Genomic DNA, 17,541 nt, shown 5'->3' on the forward strand with positions numbered 1-17,541 from the left:
TTTATGGACTCTTTGGTTCAAAATGGCGGTCACTAGTAGACGAGTCGCTTCTGAGACATTTGGGGGTTTAGTTGCTCCATCCAAGGAACTTCCTGTACCAAATCATTTGCTAGATACAAGTAAGTTACACAAATAATTGGTTTTTGGTGTGATATTGTCATTTTCTTTCGTTACTTTCTCCTAAATATTAACCTTTGTCTGCGTTGTTGTGTGCTTTCATCTTATATTGCAGAAATTTTTTCAAAAGTATCACAAAATGATTTTCTTCAAACAAAACCTTCAGTGGTTCATTATGCTGGTTTTAAAGTTGGGGGAAAACATATCCAAGTCCTGGTGAGTTGTCAGTACTATTTGTGTACTTTTTTCATGTTATCAAACTGTTTGCATGACCATTTTGTGAGAAGCTTATATAATTATAGGCTATCACAAGTTATATCCGAAACGTCATGGTTTTTAAAAAATCTACGCGTTTTATCCGTAATCTTACATTTAATTAATCAGGTCTGAACGAGAGAGCCTCAAAGATACTAAAATGGTGGTATTTGCTCACAGGTAGCCCGATTTAAATTGTAGTGAATGGTGAAAATAAAACTAACTATATAATATAACTAGTTATTTTTAAAAATTCGAGATCAAGAAAATGTCCTACATTATATGAAAGAGTTAAAAAAAAAAATTACTACAATTTTTTCCGCGCCCCTTTGTTTTTTGAGCTTGAATGTAAATTAGTTTAGGCAAAGTTAAGACCAAGTTCAACCAGTCAGTGGTTTCGCCTAGCGACAGTGTTGGGGGAGCCCATTGTGGTTCAGGAGTATTGGTAGGGTTTGCTGTGTGGCAGCTTTGTCATCGTGTTGTGGCTGTACCAAGCGCTTGTGGAAAGATTTCTCTCTCCCACCCACCTCTCAAAAGAAACTATAGGACATGGTAAGTATCTCCACCGTGGTAGGTGTGATGGGTGCCAGGTGGACGGTGGACTGTTTCCCAGTTGCCATGGTCACCTCTGTGAACAGGCTGGTTAGACGCTACTATCCCTTGCACCCTGGCACCCTGGAATATTACTCAACCCAAACTCATCACTACGATGAGTTTTAACCTATATGAATCTAGCCTGCCGCGCAGACGTTTTTAGTGTCGGCTCGGGAGGGGAAGGAATGAGCCGACACTAAAAACGTCTGCGCAGCAGGCTAATATGAATCCCCCATCATAGGGATCATTTTGATCAAGTTTTTTGTGAAGTTTGAGATTTAAAAGACAATAAAATCATAGTTGAAAGTGCGTTGTTTTTCCAAAGATGGTGACTGTAATTTCCTCCCTTGTCAGAGTATATACAAAAAGAGCAACATTAGATACCATAGGGGAATTATAAAGGAAAACAAAGGCGTGCAGAAAAAATGTTTTTGTAATTATTTTTATATTGATTTTTTTACTCTTTCATATTATGGAGGACATTATCTTAACCTAAAATTTAAAAAAATAATTTGTTATTCAATTTTTCAGATTTTATTTACACCATTCACTTTAATCTAAATTGGGCTCCCTGTGGTTTGCCTTGTTAGTGACTATGTGGCATTTTTTAACTCAACTGAACTCAAATTTATTTTGCAGAATATAATAAATGCCTCCTCAGAAACTCAGAGAATGCACATTATTCCTCCTTCTACTCAGTACTTTTATATAAAGTACACAAAAAATGTAAGTACCTTTTAAAACTGTACAAATATTACATTTTTTCTATGGTTGCAATAGACTCTTTGCTATAGCTAATTTAAAATAAAATTCATTTGAAGTCCTTCATTAACTGAGACTTGAAGTAATAATCTTAGCTCAGTTCCATCAATCTACCTTTGCTATACCTAAATGCTGGCAGCCTGTGAGTCATTTCTATTAGCCTACATGTAACTAATAACAATTATTTGTTCTCTCATAACTAGGAGAGACTTGTTCCTGGTTTGTCTATTGAAGTAACAATAGAATTTAAACCTGATGAATGGAGATATTATTATGATTGTATAAGAATACATTCTAAGGTAAAGCAAAAAATTGATCGCATTAATTAATTTGTACATGACTCCGTTTCATTATAACTTATAATTACTGGATCCTTTTTTCAGGCAGAAGAAAATCTAGTGGTCCCTATCCATGCTTATCCAGTGATGAGTTCATTTCAATTTCCAAAAGAGGTTCATTTTGGATCTGTCCCTCTGGGTGAAAGGTTAGATAATGATCAACCCTATTATCGTTTGACATACATGTATATACTGCATTGTGGTTTAATCTATGCTGTAGTATGACCATTGCTAAACATGTACATGTAATACGTATGACAAACTTTTTTTTGCAGCAAAACGAAGGCTATTCCACTCAAGTGTGAAGTACCCATTGATTTTGAGTTTCAGTTTAATTGTTTACAATATAACACAGCATTTACTGTAACTCCCATGTCAGGTAATTGTCTTACTTTGGATGCATAGAGGCATAAATTAGCTATTATGCATATACAATAACTAAAGGTTCATTGATCTTTGCTTGATAGGGGTAGTTCCTGGTGTTGGTGAGGTTCAAGTACATGTCACCTATACACCTACTGACTTCTCTACATCAGTGCTGCGGCTACAGGTAATCATTTGTCTGACCACATACTTGAATGAACATACATTAGAGTGTTTAATAGTAAAATATGGTTGTATTTTTGTTCAATTATTCGTTTCCTTTCAAGATATTAGCCCAATATTAAGTAAAAGATAATTATCATAATTATTATTAATCATTACAAAGAAATAATTAGAAATTTAGGGGGAAAAAATCCCCAAAGTAATGGGCAAACCATGTAATAAACAGCTCAATGGTAAGACTACAGACTGCATCCAAGGATGAAAACGAATAATTTCCAACATAAACACTTACAATTAGTACATGATTGCTTGACATGTATGTTCATTTTAGCTGCCATTATTTGTTTTTTGCAGTTGCTTATTTCCCAGTTCAACTCAGAACCACAAGTATGTACCTTCACTGGAACCTCCCAGCCTGGTCAAGTAAAGAAGTAAGCAGTAAATAAAACCATGGCATAAGATTCTGAATAAACATATTTCAAAAACTCTAACAGGTTTTTGTTCCATGTCAAAGTGTATGTTTCTGTTCAAACCCTTGACTTGACATGAAAGGTTTAAAAGGTCAACAACCAAACATTAGGCATGATTAGTTGTACTGCAAGTGTACAAGAGGTTATCACTCGGCTAAGCATCTGATACGGCTGTGTATTTTTACGAGCCACAGAGTATTTTGGCGAGCCTTTACAAGTGACAAGTAAAAATGCAAAGTCATATCAGATACTTAGCCTACTTATAAGTTGTTTATCATTTAATTCTGCAAATAAATGCTCAAATGCTCTCTAAACCTTATCGAACCCAGCGCGAGCAGATGAGTGCGGCCTCATATCAAGCATGTTCTTTTTCCATATCATGCATGTTCTTTGCAGAATTAAATGATAAAGACTGTTATTATCAGGTCTTGTGAAATGTTATTATCAGGTTGCTCAATGGATTGAATATATATAGAGAGAGGTTATCAGTTGGTTAAGCATCTGATATATGGCAGTGTATTTTTACGAGTCATACAAGTAACAAGTAAAAATGCACAACTGTATCAGATGCTTAGAAGAGAGTATGTGGACCGCGTGGCACTAATGAAATAGTAGAAGATAATATAGGTAAGTTGTAGTGCTTGGGAACAAGGTTATTCCGGGCGAAAGCCCTTACCGCGACCTAACATCTATTTCACCCCAGCCTGCTCTCAGTCTGAACTCTAGCTCAGCTGGTAGAGCATCGGTAGTACAGTTCCGAAGGTCGTGGGTTCGAATCCCAGCGAGGTCGGAAATTAATTTTTCCGAATTTAATTCCAAGGGCTTTCGCCCGGAATAACCTCGTTCCCAAGCACTACAACTTACCTATATTATCTTCTACTATTTCATTAGTGCCACGCGGTCCACATACTCTCTTCTTTGCATCATAATTACCGCGACCTAACATCTATTTCACCCCAGCCTGCTCTCAGTCTGACCTCTAGCTCAGCTGGTAGAGCATCGGTAGTACAGTTCCGAAGGTCGTGGGTTCGAATCCCAGCGAGGTCGGAAATTAATTTTTCCGAATTTAATTCCAAGGGCTTTCGCCCGGAATAACCTCGTTCCCAAGCACTACAACTTACCTATATTATCTTCTACTATTTCATTAGTGCCACGCGGTCCACATACTCTCTTCTTTGCATCATAATTACCGCGACCTAACATCTATTTCACCCCGGCCTGCTCTCAGTCTGACCTCTAGCTCAGCTGGTAGAGCATCGGTAGTACAGTTCCGAAGGTCGTGGGTTCGAATCCCAGCGAGGTCGGAAATTAATTTTTCCGAATTTAATTCCAAGGGCTTTCGCCCAGAATAACCTAGTTCCCAAGCACTACAACTTACCTATATTATCTTCTACTATCAGATGCTTAGCTGACTGATAAGTTGTATATCATTTAATTCTGCAAAGAAATGCACAAACTCCCTTTAAACTCTATTGTACCCAATAGCGAGCAGACTAGAAGTGCTTATATGGTCTCATATCAGGCATGGTCTTTTCCCATATCACGCACGTTCTTTGCATGATTAAATGATAAGCTGGTTTATCATGCATGTACAACATATCATAATTATATATAACTTTAACAATTTAGTGTTTGGTCTAATATTCCATTTTCAAATTATCTGTTGTACAGGGTTAGCCTCTATTTCATATGGCAGTTATTTTGAATATTCATGCATTCCAGTCAAGGTCCGTGGAATTTTGAAGTGTTTGCATTGTTGAAGTTGTGCATTCTTTACTTTATCATTAGTATGTGCAAATATTTGTACACCAAAAAGAGGTTAACCCAGTACAATAAATGAGTCCGTTGTGACCGAGTAACATGCCTGAAAATCAATAATTATTACAGTAGTATACTTCATCCAAATATTTGGATGTGATATATAATCACAATGGTAGGTAATAAGTTTTGAAAGTACAATATTTTAAATGGAGAATGTACATTTTATCAATGAAGCCTTGCATCTTTTTTTGTTTTCTTAAAGTGAAGTTGATTTTAATATACTGTTTTATAGGTTGAAAGAAAAAGAGTGGGGAGGAGACATACCTACTTTACCTTACAGCAAAATACTAGATCCTCTATTGATAGACCCATTGGGCAGAACAAGAATAAAAAAGCTCAAAACAAGGCCATGGATACCAGAAGATAGGATAGCCAAGGTCCTCATTTGTATATTACTACCAAATTCACTGTTCACAGTATAGAAATAATGATTGACTCATCCTTTGAACTTACTCACTTACTCACTTGACTTAATTGAACTCACTCACCTGACTTGTTTGGACACCCAACTGATTATGTGATACCATATTTCGTTAGTGTATAAATATAATAAAAGTTCAGTAATTATTATTTAGTGTTATTTTATCTATTAGGAAGTCACGAAGGATGGGTATAGAATTCCTGCTAATGGAATTAACAACACCTTTGCTGTAGCTAAAATACTTAACCAACAGCAAGGAAAACTCAAAGCCAAAGATATTAGACAAGGTATAGTGCATGTATGGTGTAATATTATCATAAGACAAAACTTATAAAGTTACTAAGTCAGAATAAGATAATAATCCATTCAATGTTGTCTTGTGCTGCAGCTGTCCAGTTAAAAAAAGATGTTGCTGGTTCATCAAAGCAAATGAAGGTATATAAGTAAAAAACGTATCTTACATAGGCAGATATATCTGGATATTGATGAATTATCTATTACCAACCTATAACCTATTTGCGTCTTCTCGGATAAGGACATTAAACTGTAGGCTCCGTCTCTGCACACTATCTAACCCTGTATTGGAGGGATGTAAAAGAACCACTGAGGACGTAATAAAACCCTGGCAGTGACCAACCTCAGTGTCTGGCCTTTACTAATGATTTCTTAACGGGTTGATTTGTGGGCTGGGTTAGGGGTTTTTAAGGGGTGGGATTGGTGTACTGTATGTACCTCATAGGGGACCTCAAGTCCTATTGTGCTACACCAGCCCTTGGGCAAATTCTCAAATAAATAAAAATATAGATGGTTAGTGCCCTTGGCAAAAAATCTAACTAGTGTAGACTACCTGTAGTAGATAACCTAATGGTCTAAACTGTCAACAGTTTAGAATCTACTTGTAAACTTAACAATGTGTATTTGAATTATTTTCTACAGGAAACCATGTTTGAGTACCAGGTTCATCAAAATGTCCAGGAAGAAAGGCAAAATCAGTTACGATGGTAAGTGGTACAGTAGCTGCTGTATCAGATTGTCATTTAACCCCCCCTCTCCAATGAAAAATCATGCATTCAACACAATAGTTTTTCAGTATCCCCGTTCACTATCTCCTTAAATTTGTTTGAAGGTGTGTGAATCTGGGAGAGGATCCCATTACTAATTCAACAAAAACTCAAATAATGGAAAACAGAAACAAAATGGACAAAGAGTACAAGGTATATTTAGGGGCAGATATCCTCAATAGGGATAACTCATCTTTCAAATTACTACTGATGTCACCAAACTGGGTTTTTACACCAGGGGTGCTTACCATTTAAACCAATCCAATATGTATCTATCGGAAGATCCGAAGAGAGTGGGAAAATTGTAATACCTCAATTGGAAGACCGAATTTTTTGGGACTTACCAACCTGAAATTCCTGGAATTACTGCTATTTCTGGGTAAATGGTAAGCACCTCAGTAAAACATGTCACAGTTTCATAAATACCACACTTTTAGAATAGGTTGCATTCCTTTCCACACATCTCCGCATCGTTTTGATAATTTTTGAAAAGAAAATTGATTAAAAATGTTAATTATTATTAATAATGTTTTGTTATTATCCTCATCATCATCATCATTATTTAATTATTATTGTTGTCATTGAAAATGGAGGTACCGTAATCTAATTAATTTATATCTTGATTTGTTTCATATTTCAGCTTCTTCGAGGAGATCCTGTCATTATAAATGAATTTGATCGTTCAAGTACTGGCTGTCAACTGAGAAGGATACACAGACAGACAGATGATGTATGTTTGATTAAAATGTAGTGATATATATTCAATGACAGTGCCAAAAAATGCTCCTCAATTTATAGTTCCGACTCAAACAATGGACCTTTATCACACGGCGGCCATGTTTATTCTCATCAAAATAAAAACCTTTGTTTCGCAAGCAGAAATTAATTCTCACGAGCTTGAATTTGAGGCTACGCGTGGTGGAATCTATTGTTCAATCCAACATGGCTGCCGCGTCAATAAGGCCCATAGCTAACCAAGTACTATTGCAGCCGTTTTCCCAATGGAGTTATAACCTTATCTCACAAAGAAACTAAACAGTATCTGTTTTAAAGAGTACTACGAGGATTAAGAGCCATTTTCTATTCTGTTTGCAGGACTGTAAACTATTGAAACAATTTATAATCAATTTTCAGCGATCAGAGTTTTAGATACTGAGATATACTAGATAATTATTTTGTTAAACTTGTGGGACATAGCAATGGTAACCAAGGGGAGTCGGAACTATGAATTGCATATGGAAAAATTCCAGTCCACATTAGAGGTACCACAAGGCTACCTGATATGCCAAAACTGTGAGGGAGGGAGGTTGGGGAAAACGTCAAGTCAAGTTACATATAATATCAGGACGTTCCCTGTCCATGAGTCCAAAATAAGTCCAAGACGTTATCCCCCTGATATGGCACACCTTTTGGGGTTGCATTGCTTACATACGCCCTATCATATATTGTCTCTTTCTGTGCTTGATTGATTGATTGTGCTTGCGCTTGCTGTAGTACAGCCGTACCATACTCTTCTGCGCCAAATACACGGTGCTCTAAAATTCTCAATGATTTTCACGCTACGACGCTACGACGCTACACCGCTACGACGCTAAAGTGCTACAAACGCTACAGCGCTAGAGCACAACAAACGCTAGAGCACAACAAATGCTACAGCGCTACAAACGCTACAGCGCTATAAACGCTACAGCGCTACAAACGCTACAGCGCTACAAACGCTACAGCGCTACAAACGCTACAGCACAACAAATGCTACAGCGCTACAAACGCTATAGCGCTATAAACGCTACAGCGCTACAAACGCTACAGCGCTACAAACGCTACAGCACAACAAACGCTACAGCGCTATAAACGCTACAGCGCTACAAACGCTATAAACGCTACAACGCTATAAACGCTACAAAGCGCTACATCGGTACAAACGCTACAACGCTATAAACGCTACAGCGCTAGAGCACAACAAACGCTACAGCACTACAAACGCTACAACGCTACAACGCTAAACGCTACAGCACTACAAACGCTACAGCGCTACAAACGCTACAGCGATTCAAACGCTACAACGCTATAAACGCTAAAGCACTACAAACGCTACAGCGCTACAAACGCTACATCGGTACAAACGCTACAACGCTATAAATGCTACAGCGCTAGAGCACAACAAACGCTACAGCACTACAAACGCTACAACGCTACAACGCTAAACGCTACAGCGCTACAAACGCTACAGTGATTCAAACGCTACAACGCTACAAACGCTACAGCACTACAAACGCTACAGCGCTACAAACGCTACATCGGTACAAACGCTACAGCGCTACAAACGCTACAGCGCTACAAACGCTACAGCGCTACAAACGCTACAGCGCTACAAACGCTACAGCGCTACAAACGCTACAGCGCTACAAACGCTACAGCGCTACAAACGCTACAGCGCTACAAACGCTACAGCGCTATAAACGCTACAGCGCTACAAAAACTACAAACGCTATAAACGCTACAACGCTACAGCGCTACAAACGCTACAACGCTATAAACGCTACAAACGCTACAACGCTATGAACGCTATAGCACTACAAACGCTACAGCGCTACGAACGCTACAAACGCTACATCGGTACAAACGCTACAACGCTATAAACGCTACAGCGCTAGAGCACAACAAACGCTACAGCACTACAAACGCTACAACGCTACAACGCTAAACGCTACAGCACTACAAACGCTACAACGCTACAAACGCTACAGCGATTCAAACGCTACAACGCTATAAACGCTACAGCACTACAAACGCTACAGCGCTACAAACGCTACATCGGTACAAACGCTACAACGCTATAAACGCTACAGCGCTACAAACGCTACAACGCTATAAACGCTACAACACTACAACACTACAGCACTACAAACGCTACAGCACAACAAACGCTACAGCACAACAAATGCTACAGCGCTACAAACGCTACAGCGCTATAAACGCTACAGCACAACAAACGCTACAGCACAACAAATGCTACAACGCTACAGCGCTATAAACGCTACATCGGTACAACGCTATAAACGCTACAGCGCTAGAGCACAACAAACGCTACAGCACTACAAACGCTACAACGCTACAACGCTAAACGCTACAGCACTACAAACGCTACAGCGCTACAAACGCTACAGCGATTCAAACGCTACAACGCTATAAACGCTACAGCACTACAAACGCTACAGCGCTACAAACGCTACATCGGTACAACGCTATAAACGCTACAGCGCTAGAGCACAACAAACGCTACAGCACTACAAACGCTACAACGCTAAACGCTACAGCACTACAAACGCTACAGCACTACAAACGCTACAGCGATTCAAACGCTACAACGCTATAAACGCTACAGCACTACAAACGCTACAGCGCTACAAACGCTACATCGGTACAAACGCTACAGCGCCACAAACGCTACAACGCTATAAACGCTACAGCACTACAAACGCTACAGCGCTACGAACGCTACAAACGCTACATCGATACAAATGCTACAACGCTATAAACGCTACAACGCTATAGCACTACAAACGCTACAGCACTACAAACGCTACAACGCTAAGCGCTACACCGCTACAGCGCTACAACGCCATAGTGCTACAACGCTAAACGATACAACGCCACAACGTTAAACGCTACAACGCTACAACGCTAAACGCTACAACGCTACAACGCTAAACGCTACAACGCTAGAGCGCTACAACGCTACAACGCTTAAAACGCTACAACGCTACAGCGCTACAGCGCTAAACGCTACAACGCTAGAGCGCTACAACGCTGCAACGCTAAAAACGTTAAAACGCTACAGCGCTACAACGCCACAGCGCTACAGCGCTACAGCGCTACAGCGCTACAACCTACACCGCTACACCGCTACACCGCTACAACGCTAAAAACGCTACAGCGCTACAACGCTACAACGCCACAGCGCTACAACCTACACCGCCACACCGCTACACCGCTACAGCGCTAAAACGCCATAGTTCTACAACGCTAAACGATACAACGCCACAACGTTAAACGCTACAACGCTACAACGTTACAACGCTAGAGCGCTACAATGCTACAACGCTTAAAACGCTACAGCGCTACAGCGCTAAACGCTAGAGCGCTACAACGCTGCAACGCTAAAAACGTTAAAACGCTACAGCGCTACAACGCCACAGCGCTAAAGCGCTACAGCGCTACAACCTACACCGCTACACCGCTACACCGCTACAACGCTAAACGCTACAACGCTACAACGCCACAGCGCTACAGCGCTACAACCTACACCGCTACACCGCTACACCGCTACAACGCTAAACGCCACAGCGCTACAACCTACACCGCTACACCGCTACATCGCTACAACGCCACAGCGCTACAACCTACACCGCTACACCGCTACACCGCTACAAACGCTACAGCGCTACAGAGCTACAACGCTACAGCGCTACAAACGCTAGAACGCTACAACGCTACAACGCTACAGCGCTACACGCTACAACGCTACAACGCTACAACGCTACAACGCTACAACGCTACAACGCTACAACGCTACAACGCTACAGCACTACAAACGCTACAACGCTAAATGCTACAACGCTACAACGCTAAACGTTACAACGCCACAGCGCTACAACCTACACCGCTACAGCGCTACAACGCCACAGTGCTACAACGCTACAATGCTAGAGCGCTACAACGCTACAACGCTAAAAACGTTACAACGCTAAAAACGTTACAGCGCTACAACGCTACAACGCCACAGCGCTACAACCTACACCGCTACACCGCTACACCGCTACACCGCTACACCGCTACACCGCTACACCGCTACACCGCTACACCGCTACACCGCTACACCGCTACAACGCTAAACGCTACAACGCCACAGCGCTACAACCTACACCGCTACAACGCCACAGCGCTACAACCTACACCGCTACACCGCTACAAACGCTACAGTGCTACAGAGCTACACGCTACAGCGCTACAAACGCTACAACGATAAACGCTAAACGCTACAACGCTAGAGCGCTACAACGCTACAACGCTAAAAACGTTACAACGCTAAAAACGTTACAACGCTACAGCGCTACAACGCTACAACGCCACAGCGCTACAACCTACACCGCTACAACGCTACAGCGCTACAACGCTACAACGCTACAACGCTACAACGCCACAGCGCTACAACCTACACCGCTACACCGCTACAACGCCACAGCGCTACAACCTACACCGCTACAAACGCTACAGCGCTACAGAGCTACAACGCTACAAACGCTAGAACGCTAAACGCTACAACGCTACAGCGTTACGAGACTACTGAGCTACAAAGCTATAGCACTACAAAGCGGATGCAAAACGCAATCGTAAATTATGCCAGGTATAACATGAAATAGTTCAGTATCTCATTTCATGCTTGTCGTTGTTATGTTAATGATCTGATAATTTTATTTTTCTCGTTAGGTTCCTAACCATCAGCCTAAGTTTGATGTTTTAGTGAATGATGAATGGAGTAAACGTCACATGGTAATAAAGAAATTTGTACAGGCTGGAAGAAAAGTAAGTCCACAGGACTTTTACTATATAAGTATGCAATATATTACAATATATTACTTATAGACATTCTAAAGGAAAATCGTTCATTCTTTCCCTATAGGTAATAATTCGCACACGTGCAACAAAGAACATTCATTCACTAACAGAGTTTTTATCTGGATGGAGAAAAGGAAAATTTTGCAGAGATCAAACAAGTTAGTGCACTACTTTATTTGTATTTTGGAGTCAGTCTGCCATTTTGTAGCCTTGTGAGCAATTTTTTCTCCTTCGTAATTTATATTATTTCATATCTGTAGTGATGGGTAAGCAGATTAAAGATTTATTATTAGGCATTTTAATTCAAAACTTTGTAAATGTACATGTAATACGAGTTATCATAAAATTACAAATTTATAAATAAGTTCAGATTATAACTTTTTACTTTTCATAGGACGTCAAATGGCAGAAAGTGAAGAAGAAAAACTATTTATTGAGCTACAAAATAGTATTTGTGCATCTCGGGTACATCCATTTTGTTTTCCTGCTTATAAGTCTCCTGACACAAAAGATGACCTGGTAATGTACCATATTTTTCCAATATAATTTTTACTTTTTCCCAGATACTTATACTTTGTATATAATATAGTTTGCCCGTGTTGGAATAGACCTTCAAGGGGTGATAAATGGTCATTCCAAGGTTTTGCAAGAATACAAACAATTTGTATTTTCAGACGTAATAGTAATGTAAAGGAATATAATACTCTATATTAAGTATTAGTGATCCAAGGTTCAGGAAAAAACTGGGTCGAGTTGTGATTGCAGTGCATTGTGGAACTGCTTAAGGAAACATTTTTTTCAAGATGGCATCTCTTTTGTTATCTACCGCAGTCTACTGAACAAAACAACATAATACCTGTATTCCTCTCAACCTCTGAATGGCTAATAGCCAAGGGGAAAAATTTGAAGATGCTCAGTGTTTAAATGACCATCTTGATTTTCGATATTTTTGTTAAATCCTCCTTGTATCTTACATTCAATTTTTGCTAATTTTTAGGATGTTGATGCATTAGGTACACTAACAGTACAACCAACCATAGTCAACATAAAGACACACATACCTTACTACAACTTAAAGGTAGAGTGATTCCTTCAACTTAAGCTATTCAAAATGTCCATATTATTACAAATTATTATAATAAAATATTGTTTTTGGCAGGTCCCTAAATATTATCGTGTATGGGGATATAACGCCCATTCTGTTGCGGCTGCATCAAGTGGATATGTAACATCTAAGCTAGTGCGTAATCTTAGAACAGGAGCTCAGGTAATATACATTATTTGAAAAATATCTGAATCACAGCAGTGTGTGTTTTAAAATTGACGCCTTTTGGTTAAACTGAATGTAATTTAGGATGAGGTTGTAAGCCTTTCTAGCAATATTGCTGTGTCAAGTACCACGAGCCAAAGCCCTGGCTTCGGTGATGAAGAAGAAGAGCTGCAGGTGGATGATGTAGGGAGAGGCGTGACAAGCTCTTCCCTAAAATCTCGTGCCACATACATGATACCAGACGAAACAGCCATGACAGAACCAGAGGTTGCTCCTCTTGTAGTACCAGCTGCTTTATTCCAATCTCTACCCTACCACCCTATGCACATTTTTGTAAGTACGATGTATTGACAGTCGGTGATCAGACATTTTAAATTTCAACTTAAATTTTAAATTAAACTTATGCACATACATCAAGATCTCTTAAATCTGTTTTTTTTTTTAAATGAAATACTTATAGAATCCAGCACCAGGGCTGCAAGTATTCAAGCCACAGCTTCCTTACAGTGAAGTGGATGAAGATTATCACTTGTGTCCATTACCACGACACAGGCAACCTACTAGAGGAAGCAGTGGAAAGCCAGGGCGACGGTACTTAGAAAGACAGGTATGGTCAAATCCAATATTGGACTCCAGGTGCAATGCTGCGGTAGTCAGTTAATGTGATTTAATGCACTTTAATCACTGGGGGAGGGGGAGGGGGAGGGGGAGGGGAAGGGCGAGGGAGACGATAAATTCGTTGACACGCCCTAACTTTGGGCCACGTGCTTTGGGGAGGTTCAGTTTTATTTCTTTATTTTAGGATGTTATACCAAGCGTAATGACTTGGAAACGCTTTCCTTGCCATCCACTGGTTTCTGTTACAAACCATCCTACATTATCTACAGTCTGGCTTCCCAGATGGTAAGGCTGAAACATTGTTAAATAGCAAGTTTTCTTATATTTTATGTGCGCGTGACATTGCATCAAATCAATTAGCAAAGTCTATGGCAACTAGTTTTCAGGACTTACGTACCTTACTGTCTTTACTTTTGTGAAGCTGTTACCCGCAATCCTTCCGATCCCGGTTCTCAAAACCGAGGATAACTTTTCCATATATCAAGGTGATTCCCTTGAAATAGAAGGAGAAAGTCGTTCATTGCACGATGGACGTTTCAAATATGCAATAAAAAGGGTGGGTCACTGTCATGATATTTAGTGGAGGCTTTGATTATGATTGCTTGCTTTAATGACGAACAATTCGGTATACTTATTCTGGTGCTTAACTTGATACAATGTGTGTGTAGAGAGAGAGAGTCATATTACATTTGTTACATAATAGAACCTAATGTTGCGTGACAAGTATATATTATTACAGTCACCATTCTCGTTTTCGTGCTACACATGACCACAAAATATGACAAAATACGGCCTCGATATAACAGATATGGGTGTAACCCGAAGTCGAATAAAAGTAACACCATTCCTTGCAAAATCACATGTTTTAAGCAAACTACGCAAGGTAATCTTAATTGCACTTGTTAAGCATTTCATCATCACTTTCAAGTAATATTGTACAAATGCCTGTAGAATTTTTGTTTAAATATGGAACTACGTGTGCTCTTAAGAGCCGACATGAATTCAAACTCTTCATCTATTTTCATCATCAATATATAATATATAAGTTCGAGAAATTTTATTTTATTCATATTTTATTCATATTTCGTGGGTAGATGCTCTATAGTCTCCTAAGTTAATATGTGCAATAAAAAATGGGTGTCACCATTCTCGTTTTGGATTTATTTTGAAAACAAATCTCGCAAAATGGTTGAAAACTCGCATTTTTCCGAGGGAAGACTGGGCCGAGTTTAACGAAATGGCAATTTTACGATTAAGAAAAAGGAATGAATTTGGATAGAAATTTTACTTAGTATATGAAAGGAAAATGACCAAGCTGTTTAAGTTCGATGATTTTACTCCTATGCGCAGCAAATGCGCAGTGCAAAACAAGGGAATTACCTTACCTAACTTTACTGTGCTAGACATATAAACGAATAGTAGCATGGCGAATGTTTAACTAGCTAGGTAAAGCTTATACAACAAACCTGGTAAGCTGTGCATCTTATTACAACTGAACCTTCATCCAAAATACTTTTCCTTTTTCGAACGAGTTATATAAGCAGGACGACGAAAATGGTCTATGATTACAGTTAAAATCATTCAATACCTTTGATTATTTGAATTTCAAATGGATATTGCTGAATACTAGACTGCCGCCAAGTTAACGTTAATTCTTGATAACCGGTTATAGGAGCGATCCATTTAGTGAAGATCTCCTACCAACTGAAGTACCTCTGTTACTGAATGGTCTACCAGATGATGACTACTCAAGTGAGGAGGAAATGTAAGTTATATGTTAGAATATAGCACATAAATGTAAATATGGCTCCATGCATTATCAAAATGCTTAAACTTCGGTATTTGTATGTTCCCCCTTTTTTGTCCATAAAAGTGACGAGGAAGACGACGTATTAAACGAAATTGCAGTACCAACACCGGAGATGGTTAGTGCTCAGTTTCCAACAGCCGAAAAAGTCCTTGCAGAGCTGCAGGTCCAACATCCACCTTCACAGCTCAGGTACACTCTTTCTACACTATCATTTGATGTCCAGCTGACATTCTGGCCTTCTTTGTTGCAAGCACAATAGTATTGACTCCAATCCCTCCTCATGCCATTTTCCTATACCTAGTCTAGTTAAAACTAAGATCATTCTAGTTGGCACCATAGTTAATAGCGCATAAAGTTCTTCCCAAAGCTACTTTTCTAACACTCTATAACACCATAATCTTACCGCTATTTGACTATTGCTCGCCTGTCTGGTACATCTGCGGTGCTGGTAGCAAGGCTTATCAGGTAACCTAAACAGACGAGCTGCCTGTGTTATCGAAGGCGGTGCTCTTGCTTCCGATGAGTTGAAGCTAATACTTGGCTGTTCCACTCTACCGGCTGCGCCCCAATACCTCAAATGTGTGTTAGTTAATACATCTCTCCATGGTAGGCACCGTCTAGCCTTCTACGCGTGACAAACTCTAAGAACATCTGCATAGGAGGCTAGGCACCATTGTACTACTTTCAGAATTTAAACATGCCCATTAATCCATACCTACAATACCCGTAGGTCGTCTGCCTCTTGCTAAAAGTCTCCAGCGCAATGTAACACGTGCATTTAATTCCCTGCCTAGCCATATTTAGCCTGTGTACAGCTGCTTACCTCCCCTCCCCCCTACGGGGCAAAACGGGAGCTGTTTATACTTATCAGGACTCCATTTGAAAAAGCTATGCTAAAAGATAAATATTGATAAAAATAAATAAATGCCAACTTGTAGGAGATGAAATCAAATCAATTAATTACAGTACATTACTTTGCTTTACAGTGATGTGATGATTTCAGTAAATACAAAGCTTCAACCACAATTAAATTATTCGAGTTCAAATGTCGTCTCTTCGTCAAGGTATTTACTTTTCAGTTTTCTAGTGCGATTTTATACTAAAATTATTGAAGATAAGCAGCACTACCAAGTAGGTTAGCTAGGTTAACCTACTGCTGTGGAGAAGTCTTAAATTGATATCTTTCGTGATATGGGCAATTCCTTTTTGACTGTGCAAGGGCGGATCCAGGGGGAGGGTCGGGGGGGGGGGGGGGGGGGGTCGCGACCCCCCTGTCATTCCTGAGGTCAAATGGGCTTCCTGTGGTAAAAATGTGACTGGGATTCCTTTGCCCACAAAATTTACCCCTGAGACCCCCCCTTCAAAAAACCCTGGATCCGCCCTTGCTGTGTGTGTTTGATATATTGGGAGGCAATTCAGGAATTATGTACACATTCCGCCACTAATGCCCAATAAGTCATATGAAATGAAACCGTAACAAAGACTCATTTTCATTTATCTGTTTACTTTTTAACAAAGTGCGAACATCACGCAATTAATTTTCTTTTTTCCCCTTTTCTTCGTTTTTCTTCGTCATATATTTAGTTTTGCTCAACCTTCAAAATACTAATTTAAAAAAATGCGATTTATTTGTTCTACAGGGATCAACGAGAAAAAGAGCTCAACGATTTTATAAAGCAAAGACAAAATCGTCTTGGTACTCGTATCAGTCAACGAGTAACTTCAATGCACGACCTGCTCAGTTTGTCTGATTTGGTCTTAGAGTAGTAGTCGTCGTTATGATGGTGTCGTTTTTATAATAAAAGCATATCAAATTCCGAAAATTATTTAGCAGTGACA

At 39.7% G+C, this 17,541-nt stretch overlaps 2 protein-coding genes across 5 annotated transcripts in view; one reads left to right on the top strand and one right to left on the bottom strand.

The window, feature by feature from the left end:
* The first annotated feature begins 17 nt into the window (after window positions 1-17).
* Window positions 18-17,525, top strand: LOC116299565 (cilia- and flagella-associated protein 221). Its single transcript, XM_031708238.2, has 26 exons — window positions 18-119; window positions 233-333; window positions 1,606-1,692; window positions 1,932-2,027; window positions 2,112-2,212; window positions 2,342-2,445; window positions 2,534-2,616; window positions 2,967-3,043; window positions 5,136-5,280; window positions 5,497-5,611; window positions 5,713-5,759; window positions 6,261-6,325; window positions 6,451-6,538; window positions 7,026-7,115; window positions 11,876-11,971; window positions 12,069-12,162; window positions 12,399-12,523; window positions 13,002-13,082; window positions 13,164-13,271; window positions 13,359-13,607; window positions 13,735-13,881; window positions 14,077-14,177; window positions 15,565-15,657; window positions 15,766-15,891; window positions 16,689-16,766; window positions 17,343-17,525. The coding sequence occupies exons 1-26, from the start codon at window positions 23-25 to the stop codon at window positions 17,467-17,469; spliced, it is 2,721 nt and encodes a 906-aa protein (XP_031564098.2). The 5' UTR covers window positions 18-22; the 3' UTR covers window positions 17,470-17,525.
* The window catches only part of LOC116299567 (uncharacterized), a 69,323-nt gene continuing 65,516 nt past the window's right edge, over window positions 13,735-17,541 (bottom strand). For all 4 annotated transcript variants that reach the window (XR_016121563.1, XR_016121562.1, XM_089039177.1 and 1 more), the window contains 2 exons: window positions 14,290-14,385; window positions 13,735-13,918 (listed from right to left, as the gene is read on the bottom strand). The gene's annotated coding sequence lies outside the window, so the exon portion shown is untranslated. The remainder of the gene's footprint in view (window positions 13,919-14,289; window positions 14,386-17,541) is intronic.

The sequence above is a fragment of the Actinia tenebrosa genome, unplaced genomic scaffold (genome assembly GCF_029948245.1).
Source record: "Actinia tenebrosa isolate PJP-AT-01 unplaced genomic scaffold, QUT_ActTen_1.0 PGA_scaffold6__47_contigs__length_16458017, whole genome shotgun sequence".
Taxonomy (NCBI): Eukaryota; Metazoa; Cnidaria; class Anthozoa; order Actiniaria; family Actiniidae; genus Actinia; species Actinia tenebrosa.

Bases quoted from the DNA above. Each gene is read 5' to 3' on its own strand.
- LOC116299565 (XM_031708238.2), top strand. From the start codon at position 23: ATGGCGGTCACTAGTAGACGAGTCGCTTCTGAGACATTTGGGGGTTTA. The intron at 2,028-2,111 runs GTAAAGCAAAAA...TCCTTTTTTCAG, and splicing joins GTATAAGAATACATTCTAAG to GCAGAAGAAAATCTAGTGGT. The intron at 2,446-2,533 runs GTAATTGTCTTA...TTTGCTTGATAG, and splicing joins TACTGTAACTCCCATGTCAG to GGGTAGTTCCTGGTGTTGGT.